Source organism: Cavia porcellus, unplaced genomic scaffold (genome assembly GCF_034190915.1).
Source record: "Cavia porcellus strain 051 isolate PalLab524CR breed Dunkin Hartley unplaced genomic scaffold, mCavPor4.1 scaffold_6, whole genome shotgun sequence".
Classification (NCBI taxonomy): domain Eukaryota; kingdom Metazoa; phylum Chordata; class Mammalia; order Rodentia; family Caviidae; genus Cavia; species Cavia porcellus.
Window position 1 is genome coordinate 93,367,496 of NW_026947489.1, and position 20,825 is coordinate 93,388,320.

General features: G+C 44.6%; 3 protein-coding genes across 4 annotated transcripts; all 3 read right to left on the bottom strand.

Moving 5' to 3' along the window:
* Positions 1–2,185: 2,185 nt before the first annotated feature.
* LOC100732926 (keratin-associated protein 1-3-like) lies at positions 2,186–3,120 on the bottom strand. The gene has a single exon (XM_003467095.2). It carries the CDS (start codon positions 3,020–3,022, stop codon positions 2,672–2,674), a length of 351 nt encoding a protein of 116 aa, XP_003467143.1. The 5' UTR covers positions 3,023–3,120; the 3' UTR covers positions 2,186–2,671.
* A 1,662-nt stretch (positions 3,121–4,782) lies between these two features.
* LOC134470289 (keratin-associated protein 1-3-like) lies at positions 4,783–5,680 on the bottom strand. The gene has a single exon (XM_063251524.1). It carries the CDS (start codon positions 5,643–5,645, stop codon positions 5,130–5,132), a length of 516 nt encoding a protein of 171 aa, XP_063107594.1. The 5' UTR covers positions 5,646–5,680; the 3' UTR covers positions 4,783–5,129.
* Positions 5,681–10,218: 4,538 nt separating this feature from the next.
* LOC106027075 (keratin-associated protein 1-3-like) lies at positions 10,219–20,788 on the bottom strand. Of its 2 annotated transcripts, none has more exons than XM_023563895.2 (2): positions 16,729–17,264; positions 10,219–11,150 (listed from the first exon to the last, which is right to left on the bottom strand). In XM_023563895.2, the coding sequence occupies exons 1-2, from the start codon at positions 17,124–17,126 to the stop codon at positions 10,640–10,642; spliced, it is 909 nt and encodes a 302-aa protein (XP_023419663.2). In that variant the 5' UTR covers positions 17,127–17,264; the 3' UTR covers positions 10,219–10,639. The 2 variants fall into 2 exon arrangements, with proteins under 2 accessions (XP_023419663.2, XP_063107595.1); XM_063251525.1 differs by lacking the exon at positions 10,219–11,150 and adding an exon at positions 20,365–20,788 and having other exon boundaries at positions 16,372–17,106.
* Between the last annotated feature and the right edge of the window lie 37 nt (positions 20,789–20,825).

A 20,825-nucleotide genomic window follows, 5' to 3' on the forward strand; every position in this document is an offset into this window, starting at 1 on the left:
CTGATATTGCATGTTTGCTGTTCTCATTCTCCTTGGTATTTACCTATCCCGGGTCAGTGTTCTCAGGGTTGGGGCCTGGGGACTTTTTTTTGTTGCTTCCTCTTCCCATCTTTTTGCTTCTTCCAGGAGGCCCCAGTTTCTTTCTTCGTTGGTTACAATTCTTCTGAAGTGCACTGGCTAGATGACTCTTCACACTGCAGTGTGCTAGTGAGTTGCAGACAGGGACAGTGTATGCTGGCCCCTCCCCTCCAGATCAGTCAAGCTGCTGTGGCCTGCCTTACTGTATTACTTTGCATGGCCCCCCCTCCAGACCAGCCAAACCTCTGAGGCCCCACTGGGCCAGTGTGGTTAGAGGGCGACACCGCTGCAGGGACTTGACCTCAGATAACTTATTGGGTCTCAGCCGGTTCACGTGACCCAGGCCTAGCTCACTCCACCAATCCCATTCGGGAAGGGGACAATTGACTGAAGTCACTGCTGCCCCTTGTACTTGCCAGTCCTGCCTGGTCCCAGAATATCATTTGCTGGAGCCCCCCTATTTATAAGAGTGGCTCCACTCCTGTCACTCACCACAGGTCGATGTAGGTTCCCCGTCAGCTCTCCGTTCAGCTTGCTGACCCTCGAACTCAATGTAACTGTGCCTACAGTGAGTCAAAGCAGTGGGACCTCGGACAGCTTGGCAAGTGGTGGCGGGACCCCAGCCAGTCACAGCGGGACCTCTGATGGTCGGCAAGTCACCTTAATTTCTTCTTGGGATGAGAGAATTCATCTCCCTCTGTTTGGGGGTCCCCATGCTGTATTATGTTGAATTCTAAGTTGATTATCTCAGGGAGCCTCTGTAGCTAGTTGTTATCTATCCACCATCTTTGCTCCTCCCCCTGCAACAACTACTGCTAAGATAACAGTATGCAATATATTAACTAGTGTTAATTTCCTACTTTTTTCTTTGAAATTCTGTGTTATTTCTTTTATTTTGGTTTTAAAATTAAAACAAAGGTTCCTCCGGGTTCCATGGAATGCACGTCCCCAGTTCACCTGTTCAGAGCTGAAGGGCGTCTTGTTTAATTCCCGTTTGTATTTGACAGTTACAAATGAAGTCCCTGGGAGCAGAGTTTTGCAGCTCCTTTGGGTAAAGACTCAGGAGCACAGCACATTGCTGGGCTGTGTAGTAAAGGTTTGTTTAGTTTTATAAGAAGGCACCACAAAAGGGCCGTGCTGTTTGTACCCCTAGCAGCACGGAGAGTTCCCGAGGCTCCCTGTCCTCGCAGTGTCTGTTGTGGTCGTTGCTTTGGATTGAACCTTCCTTGTAATTGTACTTCTGACCATCAAAGCCAGTTTTGAAACCCATGGAAATTTTTCCCTCGTGCTGCCTCCATCACAGTCCTTATGCTACCCAAAGTAAAGCTTGTATCTTCCTCGTTGCAACCCAGTTTCTGGTCCTGTGGTATTCTTCTTGCAGTCCACACACGCAAACACTATGACTCTGCTTTGCAGGAGGGAGCCCAAGCCTCTGGAAGATTCCTGTGTCTTCCCAAGGCACTACTTCCCCTTTGTCTGGCTCGCAGGCTGTTTTCCATCTTCCTGTGAACCAGTACGGACTCAAAGCTCAGCTCCTTCACTGGATTTCACACCAGAATTAACCATCCCAAGAATCGAGTCAGCTTAATGGGGAGGAGGAGCCATGTAACAAAGTTCATGACCTCCTGACCACGTCAACCTTTTCTTCTCCTTTTTCCTTACTTTCTAGATAAAAAACATCCGCTCTGTCTCATGCGAAATTGTTTAACATCCTTCTCTTAAGCTTTTGGGGTTGCATGTCCCACAGGGATGTACCCTGTTGTCATTTGGTCTATCAAGGTTCCTTAACCACTGAGCCATCTGTTCACCCCCCAAAAATTCTTCTATGGATAGCTAAGAGAATACAATTTATCTTCTGTCACTGTATGTGGCTATTTTCACACACATTTTTTTTTCTCTCTGAATAGCAAGTTCCTGAGGAGTAAGAATTAATCCTTCACTTTTTTGGTCTCTGTCATCTCAGCTTTAAAAGTGATAATCAGTATAGATTTATTGAATACATTATGTAAGACCTTTATCCTTTTTAAAAAGGGTAACAAAGTAACGCTTTATATTTACATTCTTAAACTGAAACAGTAGATGTCCAAGCAGAAACACAGACCACCACTTCTGTGCTCAGAATGTAACTTTTATTAAGAAACATGAGAAGACACAGTACAATAAAACAGAGCTGGAGGTTGGCTGCAGAGCTTCGGTTCTCACTGATGGCTTAGAGGAACGTATCTTGGCTACACTGTGGTGCCCCTGACACTGGAGAAACTTTTTAGGCAAGCAGAAGGTGTAAATAGGTGGTAAGAGGGGAGGCAGGGTTGCAGACAGTTCTCGTGGGAAGACTCCACAATGTGCTGGCAGTTGTCGAGCCCGTGAAGCAATCTGGCTGTCACACAGTAGAGTCCCAGCATTCCTGTGTCCACAGTGGTCAAGGTGCTTATTATAGAACGGAGCCAGCTGGAACTGTGCTGCTCACAGACTCAGTTCCACCGAAGCAGAAAATGAAGTAAAGCTCTAAGAAGTGCTGGGGTCCAGGTCCGGTCCAAGAGATGAGCAGTGCAGAGATTCTGTGCCTTGGGCATTGAAAATTAGCACCTGCCTGTTAAAAGGTGGGCTCGCAGCAGTAGCAGCAGCAGGCTGGGCGGCAGCAGGACTGTCCACAGTAGGACGGGCGGCAGCAGGAGGCCTGGGCGTGGTGCAGCTGGCAGCAGGTTGGGGGTGTGCAGCTCACCACGCAGCAGGGGGGCAGGCTGGTGCCCTCCACGCGGCAGTCTGGGCGGCACCACCTGGTGCGGTAGCTCACGGCACCACTGCCACCCTCCTGGCCAAAACCAATGCCACCCCTGATGCCATAGCCAGTGCCAATGCAGCTTGGCTCATAGCAGCTGGAGCCGTAGACCCCACAGGTGGAGAAGTGGGGGAATCCGCAGAAGCTGGTGGAGCTGCAGGCCATGGTGTGGGGAGCTGGGTTGGGAGCTGTGCTGCTTTGGAGAAGTAGAGAAGCTTCAGAGGTTTGGAGGTGACCTCCACACTGGGCTTTTTATATACCCAGAGCCCACTGCTCTTTATAGAATTCTTCACATATTTTTCTTGTTTTTGTTTAAATTTATCCCTCAGTGGTCCTCTGATTGGCTCCCACTGAAATACTTGTGGCACATTATGAGCAACAGTTTGGAAATTACTTTATAAGGTGGTGGGGACTCCTCCTATCAGCCCTTAGCTTTTTAGAATATGCTTGTGGTTTCTGTAGTTCAAAGAGACCTCCTGTTTTACATCAAGTCCACACCTTCTCTGTGAATAGCAGTCATTCCACGGGACAATCTGCCCAGACTTCAAAGCTTAGGGCAGTTTTCGTGCTATAGTCAAGTATTATTTTTTCCCCTCCTGAATAGGTGGATTGAATTTCATTGAATTTAGACCATCAGATTATTTGTAAAACTGCCACAGTATTTTGGTCACGAGGGATTAAAACTTCTACCATGTTTACTCCTGCATCATATCAAAAACCCATCACCCCTCCTTTGGTTTCAGTCCATTTGAAAAGTGAAAATCTTGTGTTCTAGGCCAATAAGCTTTTCTTGTGAACCAAATGATGTAGTGAAGAAGAGGGTGTTCTTAGTTTCTGGTGGATGCTTAGCTTCTGGTGGAATCTTACAAAATTTTTATTGGCTCTTAATTCAATAGATGCACATTAAATGGGTGGAGGAAAGGTGTGAGTCATGGGACCCTGGCAGCTCACAAAGGACTCAGTAAGACTCCCAGAGCCTCCCAGGAAGGAGACTTGTTATTTGCTCTGAAAAGAGACTGGAAAATGTTGGATTATTTTTATCTGAATTTGAGAGTTGAACCAAAACAGAGAGAGAAGAATAAACACCCAGGAGTTATGACACTTTGGTGACTGCACTGGTACCCACTTTGGTCTTTTCTGAACCTATCAGCTTGTGCGTGGTCCATCCAAGGTAAGCGCTGGGAGCTTGTGAATCACTTCAGAAATATTTTCTTAGATTTTCCCATTGCTGTATTTTATATGTTGCACTCAAGTGCCTCAAGAAGAATTTGGAAAATTAATAGTAAAGCCTCTTGCTTTTGGTTCTTCTTAAGAAAAGTGTGTCTGTTGACTTACAGATCGTGGTACAGCAGTTTCAGATTTCTATTTGCCTGTCCAAAGTGGTCACCAGCGACCCTGCATAGCTGTTTGTCCTACAGTCATCAGACCAGAGAGGCACCATGCAGTGACACTGTGAGCTGAAACTTGACCACGTGGGGAATGGGAGGAGGAACGAGAGAGTTAGAGGGTAAGAATTACAACTTGAAAACTAAATGGTGTTTGGTAGATGTTTTCAAATCTGTAAGCGAGTACTGTGATTTATTAATGTGGGGTGTGAATAAGGGAGATCATCCAGCATGTCATATAATAAGAAATTACAGGAGTTCATTTAGGCAAGCACTCATTCCTTTGAGCAGCCTGAATATTGTAACTAAAAGTGGCTATGTTTGCCTAGATTAATTATAATATATTTGATCAGAGTATGGAAGTATTTGAGTAGTTATGAAGATTATGGAATGCATGGGATATTTTCGAGCATGATTTAAATTGCATTTAATCTGGACAATATGTTTACAGTTCAAGATGATTATCAGGATAGGAAACATGTTTCCGAGTTCTGGTAGGTAGACACACATACCGGCGGAAGAAAGACAGGGGTCGCTCGCTTTGCATATCTGAGTGTTTTATTTGATAGGAAGAAGGGCTGTTTGAGGAGAAAGTGGACTTTAAGATGCACAGAGATTGAGAGACAGGGAGAGAGCTGAGAGGTCATTGAAAGGAAGAGCTGCCATTGAGGTGTTCAGCTCCAGCCGGGCAGGGTCAGCAGAGCACAGCGTTCGGGCCATGTTTGCAGTAAGCCTAGTCAGCACATCCAGGGCTCTAAGAGTCTTGTCACTTATGAGTGGTTTATCAGCATTGGGATACTTAGCACAGGTCCACTGGCAGCAGCACTTCTTAGATCGGCAGGTTTGCTTTGCTATTCTTCCATTCTTGAGTGGTCAGCAAGCTGGTCTTAACAGGTGGGCTCGCAGCAGGTGGGCTGGCAGGAGCTGGACTCGCAGCAGCTGGGTTGGCAGCAGCTGGGCTCACAGCAGTAGCAGCAGCAGGCCGGGCGGCAGCAGGACTGTCCACAGTAGGACGGGCGGCAGCAGGAGGCCTGAGCGTGGTGCAGCTGGCAGCAGGTTGGGGGTGTGCAGCTCACCACGCAGCAGGGGGGCAGGCAGGTGCCCTCCACGCGGCAGTCTGGGCGGCACCACCTGGTGCGGCAGCTCACGGCGCTACCAGCACCACTGCCACCCTCCTGGCCACAGCTGGTTCCACAGCAGCTGGGCTGGCAGCAGGTTGACTGGCAGCAGCTGGGTTGGCAGCAGGTTGTCTGGCAGCAGGTTGGCTGGCAGCAGCTGGTCTGGCAGCAGGTTGGCTGGCAGCAGCTGGTCTGGCAGCAGCTGGGCTGGCTGCAGCTGGAGCCGCAGTTCCCAGTGGTAGAGCAGCTGGGAATCCCACAGAAGCTAGTAGCGCAGCAGGCCATGGTGTGAGCAGTTGCGTTGAGAGTGGAGTTGTTAAGAGAAGTTTGTGTGTTGACTGCACCTTTGACTCCTGGCCTTTATATATTCCTCAGAGCTGTTTGTTTGCCTAGCATTTAGCATCTTTCCTGGATGTCATTTGCAAAGACAGGCTCCCATTGGCCCTCCCCTAAGTTGTTTAGACAACTCTAATTAGCATTTCATTGTTTGCTTTGGTCTATATTCAATTAAGGCTCATTATGCTTTTCCTTTGCCTTTGGGACTAAGAGAAGGTGCATCCCGGAAGCCAGGGAGGGCAGTAAGTTACGTGGCAGACAGACACGGTTAAACACAGCCCCACTTGCTTTGTCATAGCTGTCCCTTGTTAACCTTCAGATGCAGTTTATCTGAACTGGACGTTCACTTCCTCCATGGTCACGCAGTCATGATCATGATTTCATGGACAATTTGCTCAAACGTGGGAAGACTAATCTTAGTGTCACCCAAAACTGAGGGATCGTTCCATTCATCAGCATCCACACAAATCCATCTCTCTGATTGGTTTGTGCAGGTAATAGCATCTAATTAGCATTCCTGTCTTCCGTCACCGGTGTGTGCATTGCCCACTGAAGCCCTCAACGACCTTTGCCTGCAAATCGCTTTCTGATTTTGTTAAATTAAATATATATACTATTAATGGGTATGCATTGTGAGAAGTCAGACAGTACAGAGTCACATGCAGAAAAAAAAATGTTGCCTCTCCTCCCCAACCTAACACATCTTACCCAAACTAGTACTGCAGAGATAATCAATATTAGAAGTCTGGTGCATCTGCTTTGACACATATATGCCTGCATATGAAATAGAAGCAGATATGTACACACCTGTGTCTGCTTTAGTAGAGTTTGGATCTCCTATATATTTAAATTGTGGTGAAATATCAATTACATAAAAGTTATGCTAGCAATCTTAACCATTTAACTACCTTAGCCATTTTAAAATAACCATATCACTCTTGCTGGAAATTTTTTGATCGTATATTTAAGCGTTTATTTTTGGCTAATCCATTCCATTGGTCTCTATATGTGTATGTTCACATCTGGCTGGATTATGATCACTTTGTAGCAGCACTTTGTATGATCATTTTGAAGCAGGAAATGTGAGACTTTGTTTTTTTTCAAGATGGTTTTTTATTTTTTAAGGAGCCTTTATGATTTCACATGAGTTTTTGGATGGATTTTGCTGACTCTGCAGAAGTACCACTATGATTTGCATAGGGGACTGCGTGACATCTGGAGATGCTTTTGGAGGTCTTAACATCTTACCAATATTAGGGTTTCTGATCCATGAACATGGGATGCCTTTCTATTTATTTGCATCTCCTAGTTTGCTTCAGAAATATGTTGTATTTTCTGGTGTACAAGTATTCCTTCTTGGTTAAATTTATTCCTTAGAATTTGATCTGGTAAGTAGAATTGTTTTTTTAATTTCCCTTTTAGATTGTTCATCACCAGTGCATAGAAATTCCAGGGATGTTTGTGTGTTGATTCTGTGTTTATTAACTTTATTAAATTCATTCATTACTTCTAACAGTTTTCATGTGTGTGTGAACTTTTTAGGGACTTCCACATATAGGATCATATTGTCTTTTTAGGGGAAATAATTTAGTTTTTCCTTTCCAATTTGGTTAGCTTTTATTTCCTTTTCTTGCTTAATTACTTTGCCTACAATTTCTAGTATTATGACAGCTAAACTGTGCAAAAGTTGGCATTCTTGTTTCCTAACCTTGTGGGAAAAAGCTTTCAGTCTTTCACTGTTGACTCTTAGTTGTATTCTTCTAATATATAGACTTTATTATGTTATGGTCATGACCTATCTTAATTTAATGAGTATTTTTTTTTAATTATGAAAGTTTTAAATTTGGTCAAATGCTTTGTCTGCATTGATTAAGAAGACCACTTTTTTCCTTTATCCCATTAATGCAGTGTATTATACTGATTGATTCTTGCATTGCAGGATAAAGTCCTGCTTAGTTATAATTTTAAAATACTGTGTGTGCGTGCGTGCGTGTGTTTATATGTGCTACTGAGACCATCTCATTGTGCTACAATCAAGCCCTTTATAAATTTTTTATTTTAGAGTATGATCTTACTATGTTACTAAATTTCCCAGGCTAGACCTGGACTTTTGATTTTTCTGCTCCATTGTCCCAAAATATTGGAATTATAGGAACATGCCATCTTATCTGGTTAGTTGTTAATTCCTTTCATGTGTTGTTGGATTCTTTTTGTTAATATTTGGTTGTGGATTATTGTATGAATATTCACTGGGACTATTGGCCTGTAATTTTAGAGAGTTGTCTGACTTCTGTGTCAGTATCATACTGGCCTTATAGAATGAATTTGAAAGTGTTCCCTTCTCTTCAGCTTTTTGGAAGAGTTAAGGATTGATGTCAGTTTTTTTATATAATAGGTAGAATTCACTAGCAAATCTTTCTAGGCATGGCCACGGATTTCCTTTCTTTGAGGAGGTTTTGATTACTGAGTTAACTTTGTTTCTAATTATGGATTTGTTCAGAGTTTTTATTTCTTCATGATTCAGTTTTGGTAGGTTGTGTGTTTCTAGGAGTTTATTCCTAGGTATGTGCATCTATGGGAAAGACGTATCCATGTTACTCAGTTCCTGATGTATCCTATATATAGGAGTCCTTTTTAATAGCTATATCATAGTATGGAGTCTGATCATTTTAGCATTTATCCAGTCATCTCCTTATTGATAATATGCCAATCTTTTTAAATTGGCAAATTCAAGTTTTAAAATAATCGTAGAATTTTAAGCTGAAGTGGACTTGAAGTGAGTTGAACTTTAGGGGATCAAGGGTGGCCGAACAGTGCGGGAGTCTGAGTGCCCCACTGAGAAATGGTTTAAAGGGGCTTCCGAACTCTTTGTAGAACTGGGTGACTGTGAGCTCGGGAAAATCGCTAACTCCTCTGAGCACGGGTTTCCTCCTCTGTAAAGTGAGATGATCTTTCCGATGCCTTCCTGGGCTAACAGTGTATATTCACTCTATTAGGTCATTCTTTCCCCGTAGGGAGCCACAAAGCTGCAGATGGATCACATGTGTGGGGCTATATGAAGGGCAGCCTTGAAAACACAGGGAGCCCCAAACAAGCCACATAAACAAGCTGGTCCAGCTCCAAGCAGGCAAGGTGCCCAGGCCAGCCAGGCACACAAGCTGCTGGGCAGCGGGGTTGGAATTGACGCTCTTCTTTGGAGGATGTAAATACACCTGCTACAGTGGCTGAGCAGTTCCTTCTCTCCCACCAGGAGGGTAAGGGCTCCCCTGACCCCAGCTTTCTTCTCTTTTCTTTATTTTCTCATCCTCTCACTGTCCTTCCCTACCGGAACATCCAGAGCTGCAGCTGGTCACTACAGTTCCTTACGGGGTCTGATCTGCGCGTGTCAAGATCCCTCCGGGCCCTACGTGGAGCCTCGATGCTAGCTCACATGCGGACATTCTGCAAAGGCGTGTGGAGTAAGAGTGAGGAAATAGTCAGCAGCGGATGGCAGTGATGAAAATTAAATTTCCATTTCGTCAAAGTCACTGGTAATTTTAGTCACTTTCCAGGAGGATCCACTCACATGGTGATAGCTGAAGAAGATCTGTGGTTAGAATCAGGCGGTCAAGAGGATGGAAAACGTCTCCATTTCCATTCTGCCATTCACAGGAGATGGCGGGATTGGACCAGCCTCTGGGTGAAATATCAGGGAAATAGTTTCTTTGTTCCCAGTTGTCCTTTATTCCTGCTTTCTACTTTTCTGACTGCATTATCTGTTGAACGAATAAAAGGTTGTAACATCCACCAAAATATTACAGTGGTAACCAAAGTAATATTCTTTAAGTAAATATACATCTCTAGTGCCCTCCAATTCTGAGTTCAGGAAACTATATCAGTCCTGATCTTTGTCTGAAAAACACAAACCTAGGATGGATTCCCAAATACTTGTGTATAAATTCGTTATCTAGGTATATTCTATACAAATGTGTTTATAGAATAAAAATATGTATGTTTCTGTGGGTCAAGATTCCCAAATCAAAGAACAGACACCGACTCTAAATAGTGAATGAAATTTGTTATCTTCATTTCCTTAGAAACCGGGAAAAAAACTTGGAGTAAGAAATTCCATCGAATTCATATTCTATTCTTTTAGAAAGGATTTCCCTCATATTTCTCTTGCTCTATTCTGCAAGACTCCATGTGGATGAAAGCGTGTAGGTTGTATATTACCACCCTTTGAAGACTGCTGCAAATAGCATCCCCTTCTCTGAAGGCAAACTATGCCCCACTTAGGTTCTGATGCTGAGTTCCTGACACCTACACCTATCTGTTTTTGAGGCCTACATATGGCAATAGAGCTGTGCCATTTCTGAGGCCCCGGGTAACTGACTTTACTGCATCTATTTATGAGGAATGACCTGCACTGGAGCTTTCCAACCAAGGTATGCAAAGAGTAATCTGGTGTAGCAGAACCAGACTGAAATCTTTTATGTGCTGTTGTGTGAAATATCTATCATGAACACACTTGGAAAAAGACAGATTTTTGCTGTGCCGATAGGCATAGTTTATTAGATCATGGTGCATTATTTCTTTTTCATAGGAAGTGCAGCCCACAGGATGGCGGAGGGAGGAGGGGAAAGTAGCTGAGAGGAGCAGATTCTTCCAAGCACTGGCAAAGCAATGATCCCTGCAGGGTAGGGTCAAACTTTGCTATGATCACCCATTGGATTTCCCATTTCTTGAGTCAAATTTGTATTTTGTGACCCACAGAGCAGTGATCCAAACCTTTCCCATGTTGAATGGAAACTGTTCTGGAGGCTCAAATATTTGGTAACCTCCAGAGCAACAGTGAAATGAAGTGCAAGAACTTGTTTGGGGTCCAGGAGTGGCTGAAGAGCTGCTTAGTTTATGGACCGAGTTGAAACTGTGAAGTTACTAATTGGGAATCAGCAACCTGGTCCTTAACAGCTGGACTCGCAGCAGGTGGGCTGGCAGCAGGTGGGCTGGCAGCAGCTGGGCTCGCAGCAGCTGGGCTGGCAGCAGGTGGGCTCACAGCAGTAGCAGCAGCAGGCCGGGCGGCAGCAGGACTGTCCACAGTAGGACGGGCGGCAGCAGGAGGCCTGAGCGTGGTGCAGCTGGCAGCAGGTTGGGGGTGTGCAGCTCACCACACAGCAGGGTGGCAGGCAGGTACCCTCCACGCGGCAGTCTGGGCGGCACCACCTGGTGCGGCAGCTCACGGCGCTACCAGCACCACTGCCACCCTCCTGGCCACAGCTGGTTCCACAGCAGCTAGGTTGGCAGGTTGTCTGGCAGCAGGTTGGCTGGCAGCAGGTTGTCTGGCAGCAGGTTGGCTGGCAGCAGCTGGTCTGGCAGCAAGTTGGCTGGCAGCAGCTGGTCTGGCAGCAGGTTGGCTGGCAGCAGCTGGGCTGGCAGCAGGTTGGCTGGCAGCAGCTGGGCTGGCAGCAGCTGGAGCTGCAGTTCCCAGTGGTGGAGCAGCTGGGAATCCCACAGAAGCTAGTAGCACAGCAGGCCATCGTGTGAGCAGTTGCGTTGAGAGTTTACAGTGTTTGGAGAGAGGTTTTGAGTTTGGTGGGGACTGCTACACTGGGCCTTTTATAATCCTCGAGCAGCTGCTGTTTTGGTAGTTCTTCAGTTTCTTCCTTGTTTGTGTTTAAATACTTTGCCTCTGAATGATAATTGGCCTGTTCTTAACTTATTTATTCAGACTGCTGAGAGCCTTTTAAAGTTGTTTCTATTTCCTCTTCAATTAGGGTTCTTTACCATGATACATCATTAACATCCATTGGGAACACAAGCCCTAAACTCCCTTATTTGTTAAAATTTTCCTATTCAAAGAATGATTAAGCTATGCTGTTCCCCCTTTAAAGAGAACCATTACTCAGTGTTTATCGCTGTAATTGGGCTTTGGGTCTCAAACAAGTTTAATTCCCAGCTACATGACTTCCAGGACTGATGATTGTTTCTCCAGGACCTTTTCCATTTTCACTCTATGAAGCCACACTGGATCCAACTGGAAGCAAGAGGACGACTGGGTTGTCATTAGCAACGTTTTTAGAGCACTTAATGTACGCAAAATGTCCTAAATATCTCATGTATATCAATTCCCTTAATTCTCACAGCAGGAGTGGGGGTGGGCACTATTGTGACTCCCATAATTCAGCCAAGCAGACTGAGTTACAGATTTAAGGAACTTGCCTGAGTTCGCACCCACAAGTGGGGGAATCTGAAATCTGAACCCCTACCATAGTCAGTTTCCTCTTTTTCTGGCATAAATAGTTATCCTAGGGAAAATCAAAGGGTAAAAGTCAGAGGTAAAAATGTGCCCACTTTCTTACAGATGTTTTTGGGAGTAAAGGGTAGGGCTTAGGGAAAGGCATAAACTGTCTCCCTCAAAGTCTCATGTTCACAGGGGGAGCCCGGAGTTGTGACCTGTGTGTTCTTATCCCTGTTCTACCTCCCTTCCCACTTTTTGGCCACCTCGTAGTGAAGAGCTATCACCCACCGTGCCCTTCCACCACGCCCTTTCTGCCTTGGAGAGGGCATCCATGGACTGAACCCACCAAAACTGTGAACCTAGATAAAACTCTCCTCCTTCAAGCTGTGGGTTTCCAGTCTTGTTCGTGACAATGGGAAGATGACTGAGGCCCACAGGACATTCTCTAGATTTAAATGTTCTTAGCTGTATAAAATCCATTCACTTAGCATATGTGACACATTATAGTCTATTACAGTGTAGTGTGTGGGCTGGTGTAGATGTTAGTAGCCTAACTGGCTGTAAAGTTTATATGGCTTGAGGCATCTGATAAAGGTAAGGCTGAATGAATTAAAGGTGGCCTGTTCCCTCCATGGAACAAGGGCTCTGTTACAGAGAAATGAAATTAAAGTGACACCTATGAGCCTCGAACCAGAATATTTAAGTGTGCATTCTGGATCTCCTGAAATGACACCTTTGAGGTTAAATCCCAGCTCTTCTCAGGTCACAGTGAAGACATGCTTGAAAAGACGACATCAAATTTGTTTTTTTAAATTTTTTTTATTTTAAAGAGATTAAGACAAAAGAGGACATAACAAAGCAGATCAGATCAGAACAATGCAAGTTTTACCACAAGACAACCCATAATTAACAGTAACTACCACAGTGTCTCTTTCTTTGAAATAGTTGAGCATAGCTTTATATATGATAGTATCAAGCATAACAAAACAGTATAAAACCATTCAAGAGAATAAAAGCATTACAGGGCTTTCAGAACCAAATAGCAGAGAATGAACAATGGCTTCTATATTACCTCATTTTCCGTAGAAAATTTGTTTATATTATCACACATAATAATATCCAATAAGATATAACACGATAGAACCAAAGGCAACAGAAAAACAAAAGTATAGTAGGACTTCAGAGTAAAATGCTACTAAATCAGCTCTGACTATTCTAATGTCTTTTCTTTAAAATAGCTGTTTATACTATCACAGATAATAAAATCAAACAACCTAGGATAAAACCATTCCAATTAATGAATGAAGACACTATAAGGCTTCAGAGCAATGTAATGGGGAATCTTGATTAATATAAATTCTTATGTACTCTTACCATTTCTTATACTAGGGAGACTATTCAGTATTTATACATGTAAGTTTGATTTATTTCGCTAATGAGTATGGTCTCAAGTTGTGTCCATTTATTTATAAATGTCTCAATGTGATTGTTCTTTATAGCTGAGTAGTACTCCATTGTATAAAAATACCACAGCTTTTTTATCCATTCTTCAGTTGATGGACACTTAGGTTGTTTCCAAGACCTGGCTATTACAAATTGTGCTGCTATAAACATGGGTACACATATATCATTGTAGTATGATGTTTTCAGTTCTTCTGAGAATATGCCTAGAAGTGGAATAGCTGGAACAAATGGGACTTCCAATCCCAGCTTTCCGAGAAATCTCCAGACTGATCTCCACAATGGTTGCACCAGTCTACGCTCCCACCAACAGTGCAGGAGAGTTCCTTTTTCCCCACAGCCTCTCCAGCATTTGTTGTTGGTAGTTTTCTTGATCCTGGCCATTCTTTCAGGAGTGAGATGGAATCTGAATGAAAATTTGGCTCTTTGTGAATTTCTTGTTGCTTTTCAAGCAAGATAACATCATTGTTGAATTGGGTTTTCACATTGGATATTTGAAATTTGTATCTGTCATGATTATAACCTCAAGAGTTAGTTAGTTTATATCTCAGCCAGAATCTTTGACACTAAAGATACGTACCCAGCCTTCAGAAGCATTTAGGTGAGTGGTGGGAATACATTACTGGTACCAGCTTTGGAGATGGTAGCACTGGATGTTGACCTGCATTTTAGGTGTTACTACTATGGCATTGGTTTCCACATCTCCCTCAAAACAAAATTTAGCTAGTTTATGTCTGTGAACTTTAGCTGCCCCAAAGGATTACTGTGAATAAAATATAACACTTAAAATTCAAGAATTCTACCCCTCAGTTACAGAATAGAGATTAATCTGAATATTTCGAGCTGGGGATTTAGCTCAGTGGCATAAGCGCCTGCCTTGCAAGTGTGTGGTTTTGAGTTCGATCCCTGGTACCGATAAAAACAAAAAAGACACACACACACAAAATCTGAATATCTCCCCCCCACACAAAGTCAATCAGGGAAATAAAATTTAATAGAATCTTCTTTCCCCTATCATTTGAACCCATTGTTTTCCTTGATCAGTTTTCACGAAAATAGACAACAAATCACAGTTCATGATGTTTCTCTGAATAGAATTTCTATCTCTCCCAGTTCCAGATCCTCCTGTGTAGAGATTTCTTGGTAAAATGCCAAGACCTTGAAATTTGTGACATTTTTTAAAAAAATGACTGTGTTTATTTCCTTTGAGTTTCACTGAAATTGAGGACCAGGATGGTTCCAGTACAAGATGGAAAGATATGTTCCTGGCTATTTTTAAACATTTGACCTGTGTGTACCAGAGGGGGTAATGTTCTGAGTTATTTTATGCTGTTGTTTCTTTACGCTCTTTCCTATCCCAAGCTCTGGGGGGTCTCAGCTCCTTCACTTCCATTTTGCCAGCTCCCCACATCAATCGTACCTGTCCTATTTAGTTTTCTGAGGGAGAGGATGTGGTCGGTGGCCCCACTGCAGGAGCACACCATTCATACTTCTGCACTGAGCTCCATCGTAGCCACCTGGACTTGACAACAGGAACCAAGAACCTCCTCCCACCCCGACTTTCTATCTTTGACCACGTAGCGAGAGCTCCGAACGCCATCCTAAGTCTTCTTGGTGCTCCTGAGCTAGAACCCTTCTAAGCGAAATATCCATCAATGCGAAGCCTTCTTGTCCTGATGGGAGACGAGAGGTCCATAGGTGAGAGGATGTGGTCCATCTTGGAAGGTCATCAAGTAAGATCGGAGCTGTGTCTTGACACATGGCTCTGTCCACTCACAAAAGAGGGAACCCCAGGGGGCCTTCACAGTGCAGTGCTGTAGGTCGAACAAGCTGGGTGCCCCCATCTGCGTTCATCCCAAGGGGCTGCCTTTTCCTACTTCCAATAAAGCTCTGCTAGTGGAGGGAGGGTTGGTTCATTGTACCAGAAAATAACCTGTAACTTCGGTTATCACTTCCTCCATCCCCATGCTCAAGCCCTGCCTCGCCATGCTGGTTTAGGACCAAAGAATTATTCCATGGAGTGGAACAAAGGCCTTGAGATGCATCTTTTGTTCATTCTTGCTTTATTCAAGAACCCTCTGCAGATCACAGTAGGAATGGTGATTCTGTCTGGCCAACATTACGCTCAATTCGATCCATCCCTGTAATGAACACTGGTTTTCTGCTTCCCAGCACGTGAGAGGTTTTCACAGCCACGGAGAAAATATCGAGCAATATTCTTTTCGTCAGTTTCCAAAGTGTGTTTTGAGGACTGATAGTGTTACAGGATGTCAGCAGATAAAATAAAAGCAGAGAATTTCTTTGCTAAATCTGCCTGGGGTGATAGTTACTGAGGTCTCTTTGTTTCCGGGCATCTCAGTGCCTTTAATTTTCTTCTTTGCTTATAAACCTTCAAGATGACAATTGAATGTTTTCCCCTGTGGGCATTCATTTTTAGTTTCATCTGTTTAGGAAGATATCTATGCCTCTACGTGCAGGCCTGGAAGGGGTACTGTAAGTGATACAACTCAATTTTCAGATTTGAACTAGGTGCCCAGGCAAGCAAACGGACTCACCCAACTTGTCATGAGTTGTTGTTTCAAAGTTTAGATAGAAATGAGGACACCCTCATGTCCTGTGCTGTTATTTTACAACAGCGTGTCTATGGTTTCTCCTGTTTGTATTACACCTTTGCATGTCTTGATGACTTACAGGGACTCATGTATGAACACTGGGTGTGTATTTATGCTTCTTAGAAAGCTTAATGGCCCTCCCTCCTCATGAAACTGACCTTCTAGAACCCTGATGCTACCCCTCTGCTTGGGAAACACTTTTAAATTACACTGTGTCCTACTAACTATATATTTTGGCTGTAGAGTACAGGGATATTTAGTGGTAAAGCAAAGGAAAATCAGTTTTAAAGACTATTACTAAAGAACAAAAATAAAAACCATAGACTGTGTTGCAATTTTGAAAAATCCCAATACCCGAATACCATTAAAGAAGGTTCTAACATGATTTCAATGAAAAGATGAAAAAAATTTGTTTTATTAAATCCAAGTCCCAGTGAGCTGCTGGAACACTTCGGGTGATATTTATAGTCGAATGTTCCACGTCCCTTCTCATGCTGTAGGACTATTGCTGATGTTTAGGTCTGTGAAAGGTTTTTCATCTTCCGCTGTACATGAAGTCACCTTCTTGGGAAATCCTGTGGCTATCCAGTGAGAGGGTGCCAGCTGGGCCATGGGTATTGGCCGTCAGAAGTGTGCTGGGACTCAGTGCTGGTTAGTTTTGAGGCGCCATCTCTCAAGATTTCCATCAAAAGAAAGTTTTCAGCAGCTGGGCTCGCAGCAGCTGGGCTCACAGCAGCTGGGCTGGCAGCAGGTGGGCTCACAGCAGTAGCAGCAGCAGGCCGGGCGGCAGCAGGACTGTCCACAGTAGGACGGGCGGCAGCAGGAAGCCTGGGCGTGGTGCAGCTGGCAGCAGGTTGGGGGTGTGCAGCTCACCACGCAGCAGGGGAGCAGGCAGGTACCCTCCACGCGGCAGTCTGGGCGGCACCACCTGGTGCGGCAGCTCACAGCACCACTGCCACCTTCCTGGCCAAAACCAATGCCACCCCCGATGCCACAGCCAGTCTGGCCACAGCTGCTTTCACAGCAGCTGGAGCCACAGTTCCCAGTGATGGAGCAGCTGGGGATCCCACAGCTGGAGCCGCAGTTCCCACTGGTGGAGCAGCTGGGAATCCCACAGAAGCTAGTAGCACAGCAGGCCATGGTGTGAGGAGTCGGGGTGAACGAGAGGTGCGTTGTTAAGAGCAGTTTCTAACTGGTGGTTGCTCAGCTCAGCTCCAGCCTTTTATAAGCCACGGTCAGTGGGTGAGTCTGTGACAGAAGCATTGTTAGCGTATTACTCCTTCAATCAGCTTCTCTGGGGGCCTCCGCTCAAATGCTGAGTTGCTTTAAATAATTCGGCAAATTGCTTTGTCCTTCTTACTCAGCTCATGGTCACCAGATGTGTTCATTCTCTGTGGAAATGTTAGTGTTTCATTTCCAAACTATGCTATGACTTCCACTCCAGCCTTAATTGGAGTCTTTTTGCTTGTGATTGTAGCAGCTGACAGGTGACTCTCACCCTTAAGACGGTGATTTGGGGATCGCGTTTATCAAGCCTCAGCTCTCTAGAGAAGAACTATAGGTCACGAATGCTCCCCCATGTAAGACTCTCTTTCTGTTTTCAGACTGATAAAGTATAACTCCATGATCAGCCAAGCAAAACGCTGATAAATTGCTGGATTTAGCTCAGCGGCATAAGAGCCTGTCTTGCAAGCACATGGTCGGAGTTCGATCCCCGATATCGATTGAAAAAAAACACACTGATAAACCCCACACTCATAGAAATTCATAGATCTCTCCAGATATTGGGTCTCCCCCCCCCAATCTCTGTGATCTCTCTTGAACTTCAGACATCCACACTTCAGGAAATATTTATCACTCAGTGTATAAATGGAACAAAATTTGTTTCATTCCAATTTAATTTTAAAAAGGGGCTGAAATTCATTTTCAGAAGTATTAGGAAAAATCACAGAATATTAGAAGTGAAATTTACACTTCTCTGCTAGATGGATTATTTGGATAGTACTTCTCAAAGCCAGGATCTACTTCCAGGTTATGCCATTGCTACACCACAAGTCCTGTAAAAGCGATGACAGCTGTACTTGTGGAGGACTGAGGAATGGAAAAGAATTAGGAAATACTTTTTTCCCATATCAAAGTGTTTGTAAGTCTGGTTAAGAAACAGGTGATCAAATATGGTTCAGGTGGTATAAAGATCAAGATAAATTCCAGCCAAAAAAGTCAAAATGATTCCTGATTTTTGCCAAATGAAAGGATATGAGTTTTTTTTCCCCACTGAATATTTAGGGTTACTTGAGAGGAAATGGAAAAAAAAACAGTATCCAAAAAGTAAAATGCTTATTTCCTATCAAATAGAACCACAGATTCATCTTCTTACAAGGAGGAGGCATTGATTTACACAGCAATAGATTACACTGGAATGTGACTCAGGTAGTTTCATAAAGATGTTTGCGTCGTATGGTAACCATGACTGCTGTTGTGAAGTTGAAAATAATTAGATGAATCACTGAATAATTATTCATCTTGTAGATGTAGAGATTGACATTGGTCCCAGAGTACATAACACATGTTTATTTAATCCCACTGTGCAGAGAGCACTAACGCATTACTAGAAAGCAAGATACCAACGAGGGGGATATTAATCAAGGATATCAATCCTTTGAGCCACCCAACCACAAAGTTATGAATTTGAACATTGGTGTTACGTTATGCACTATTTTTAATTTTCCTCAGTACGCTAGAATACTGTTGGGTCTGGAAGGGACACATTTTGGAGACAGTAAGTGACTTTTTGCATTCATACAATAAATAGCCAGAATAGCTGGGTATAAAATTCCCTTCTAGACCTGTTTTTCTCCTTGTGTACCTCTCTACTCTCTAGAATCAACTGTTATTGGTAAAATTTTGTCTCTTTCTTTTATTTTGAATATAGCATAATGACTTAAAGTGGAAATGTGAAGTAGTGGGCATGGCACATTACAAGTAGTGATTTTAAATGCAATGCATTAGTATAAACATGTTAAAATTCTTTTGTTCTCATGACCAGAGTTTTCCAGGAACTGCCACGAGTCAAATTTCCTTTTTGTTTCTCATTTCCTACAGTCACTCAGTGAATATCTTCTGGGTTTCAATGTCTGCCAGAATCACTGTGTGCTCGTCGTCTTAGCCCTGTCCTTGTACATCACTCGGGCCTGATTAGTTCAGGCATAGTTGCGACTTCTGCGGGCCTCGCTCTCCTGTTTCTGTAAGGAGCTTCCCTAAGCATCACCAGCTCTGGTCATGCCATTCCCTACTCCTGAACTGGCAGCAATTCTTTGGTGCTTCCTTGCCCGCTCCTTTGCCAACCTTCAAAGCATGCACATCTTCTAATTTGATTTTCTGCTCCCACCTTAAAGATGTCCAGAGTTCCCAGGCAGGGCACCCCTGGACAGCGCTGGCAGGGGTCTCCTCCACACTTCACCCACACGTTTTTCCATTGCGGAGAATGTCACCTTCCTCCTAATCTGGACACCAAAATAGTAACTCACATCCAAGGCTGGCTTCTCTCAGTCATTTCTGTTCTCCCCAGTCAACAGTGACTTTGCTACACTTTGTGTATTTATATACATTTTATTTTTAAAAGGTTAATGCATCTTAGAACATGTTCACAGTGGATAAGAATTACAATAATTGTGAGGAGTCCGCATGTGTACCTGACACATTAAGTCTCTTTTGGCTTCTTTTCCTCCCATCCTTTCTTGCCCTCCCCACTCCTGACCCCTTTTCCACTGGAAAAAGCTCCATTTCCAGTTTTTCTCCAATCTTCTCTTTTAACACTTAATCCTCTTTCCCTCCCTTCATCTCTCTGTTCTCCTATAGGTTGCCCTTTTGTCTCTCAGGTTCCAACTTTCTTGTTGTGTGACAGTGGATTTGACTCACTTCCCAGGACTGTTTTGTTTGGTGTTGCATTGTTTCTTTGCTTGTGTTCTAAGAGAGGGGACACTTCCACCCCAGCTGGGATGTCTCTGGTACACCATGCCATCTGTGACTGGCAGGCCATGGTTGGTCACCAGCCTCTTTCTCATGGTATTAAAATACAATGAAAACACAATTATAATGAATAAGAAAAACCCAAGCAGTGTTTGGAAGGGCAAAGAAGAGAAGTTTATTTAAAGATACGCACACTGCCAGAACTTAGAGGTAGGGAGGGAAGACAAGGACAGCCCAGGGCTTCATGGGTGAGCCATGGTTGGAGCAGGGTTGCGGTGGCTGGGGAAAGAGTCTCCACGGGTGGAGACTCTGCTGTTGCAGGAGCGGCTCAGCTGCTCCAGGCACTGCGTCCATGGTTCAGCAGCAGCAGGGGTCAAGGCTGGGGCCCCTGCAGGTCACGCGGCAGGGCGCGGGCCGGCAGCACGGGGGCCGGCAGCAGGGCGCCTGCACAGTCACCGGCTGGCAGCAGGTGGATGCCCAGCAGCAGGGCCTGCACACCACGGCCGTGCAGGACGATGGGCAGCAGGTGATGGGGCGGCAGCAGCCCTCCTGCAGGCCGCACGGGTCGCAGCACACGGGCCTGGGGCAGGGATGGCAGATGGGGCGCGTGCAGCGGGGCACGCAGGTCACGGGCCGGCACACGGTGGTCTGGCAGGACACTGGGCGGCAGCAGCAGGGGTCCCGGATGCAGCAGGGCTGCAGGCAGCCGCCCCCGCAGCTGAGGGAGGAGAAGGAGCCGCAGCAGGACATGGTGGAGCTGGTGGAGGGCAAGGTGGAGTTGGAGGTGGTGGCAGAAGCTGGTTCTGGGACTGATGTCCTCCTCCTGGTCCGGACCTTTATATACCCTGGCCGGCCCTTGTGATCACACTT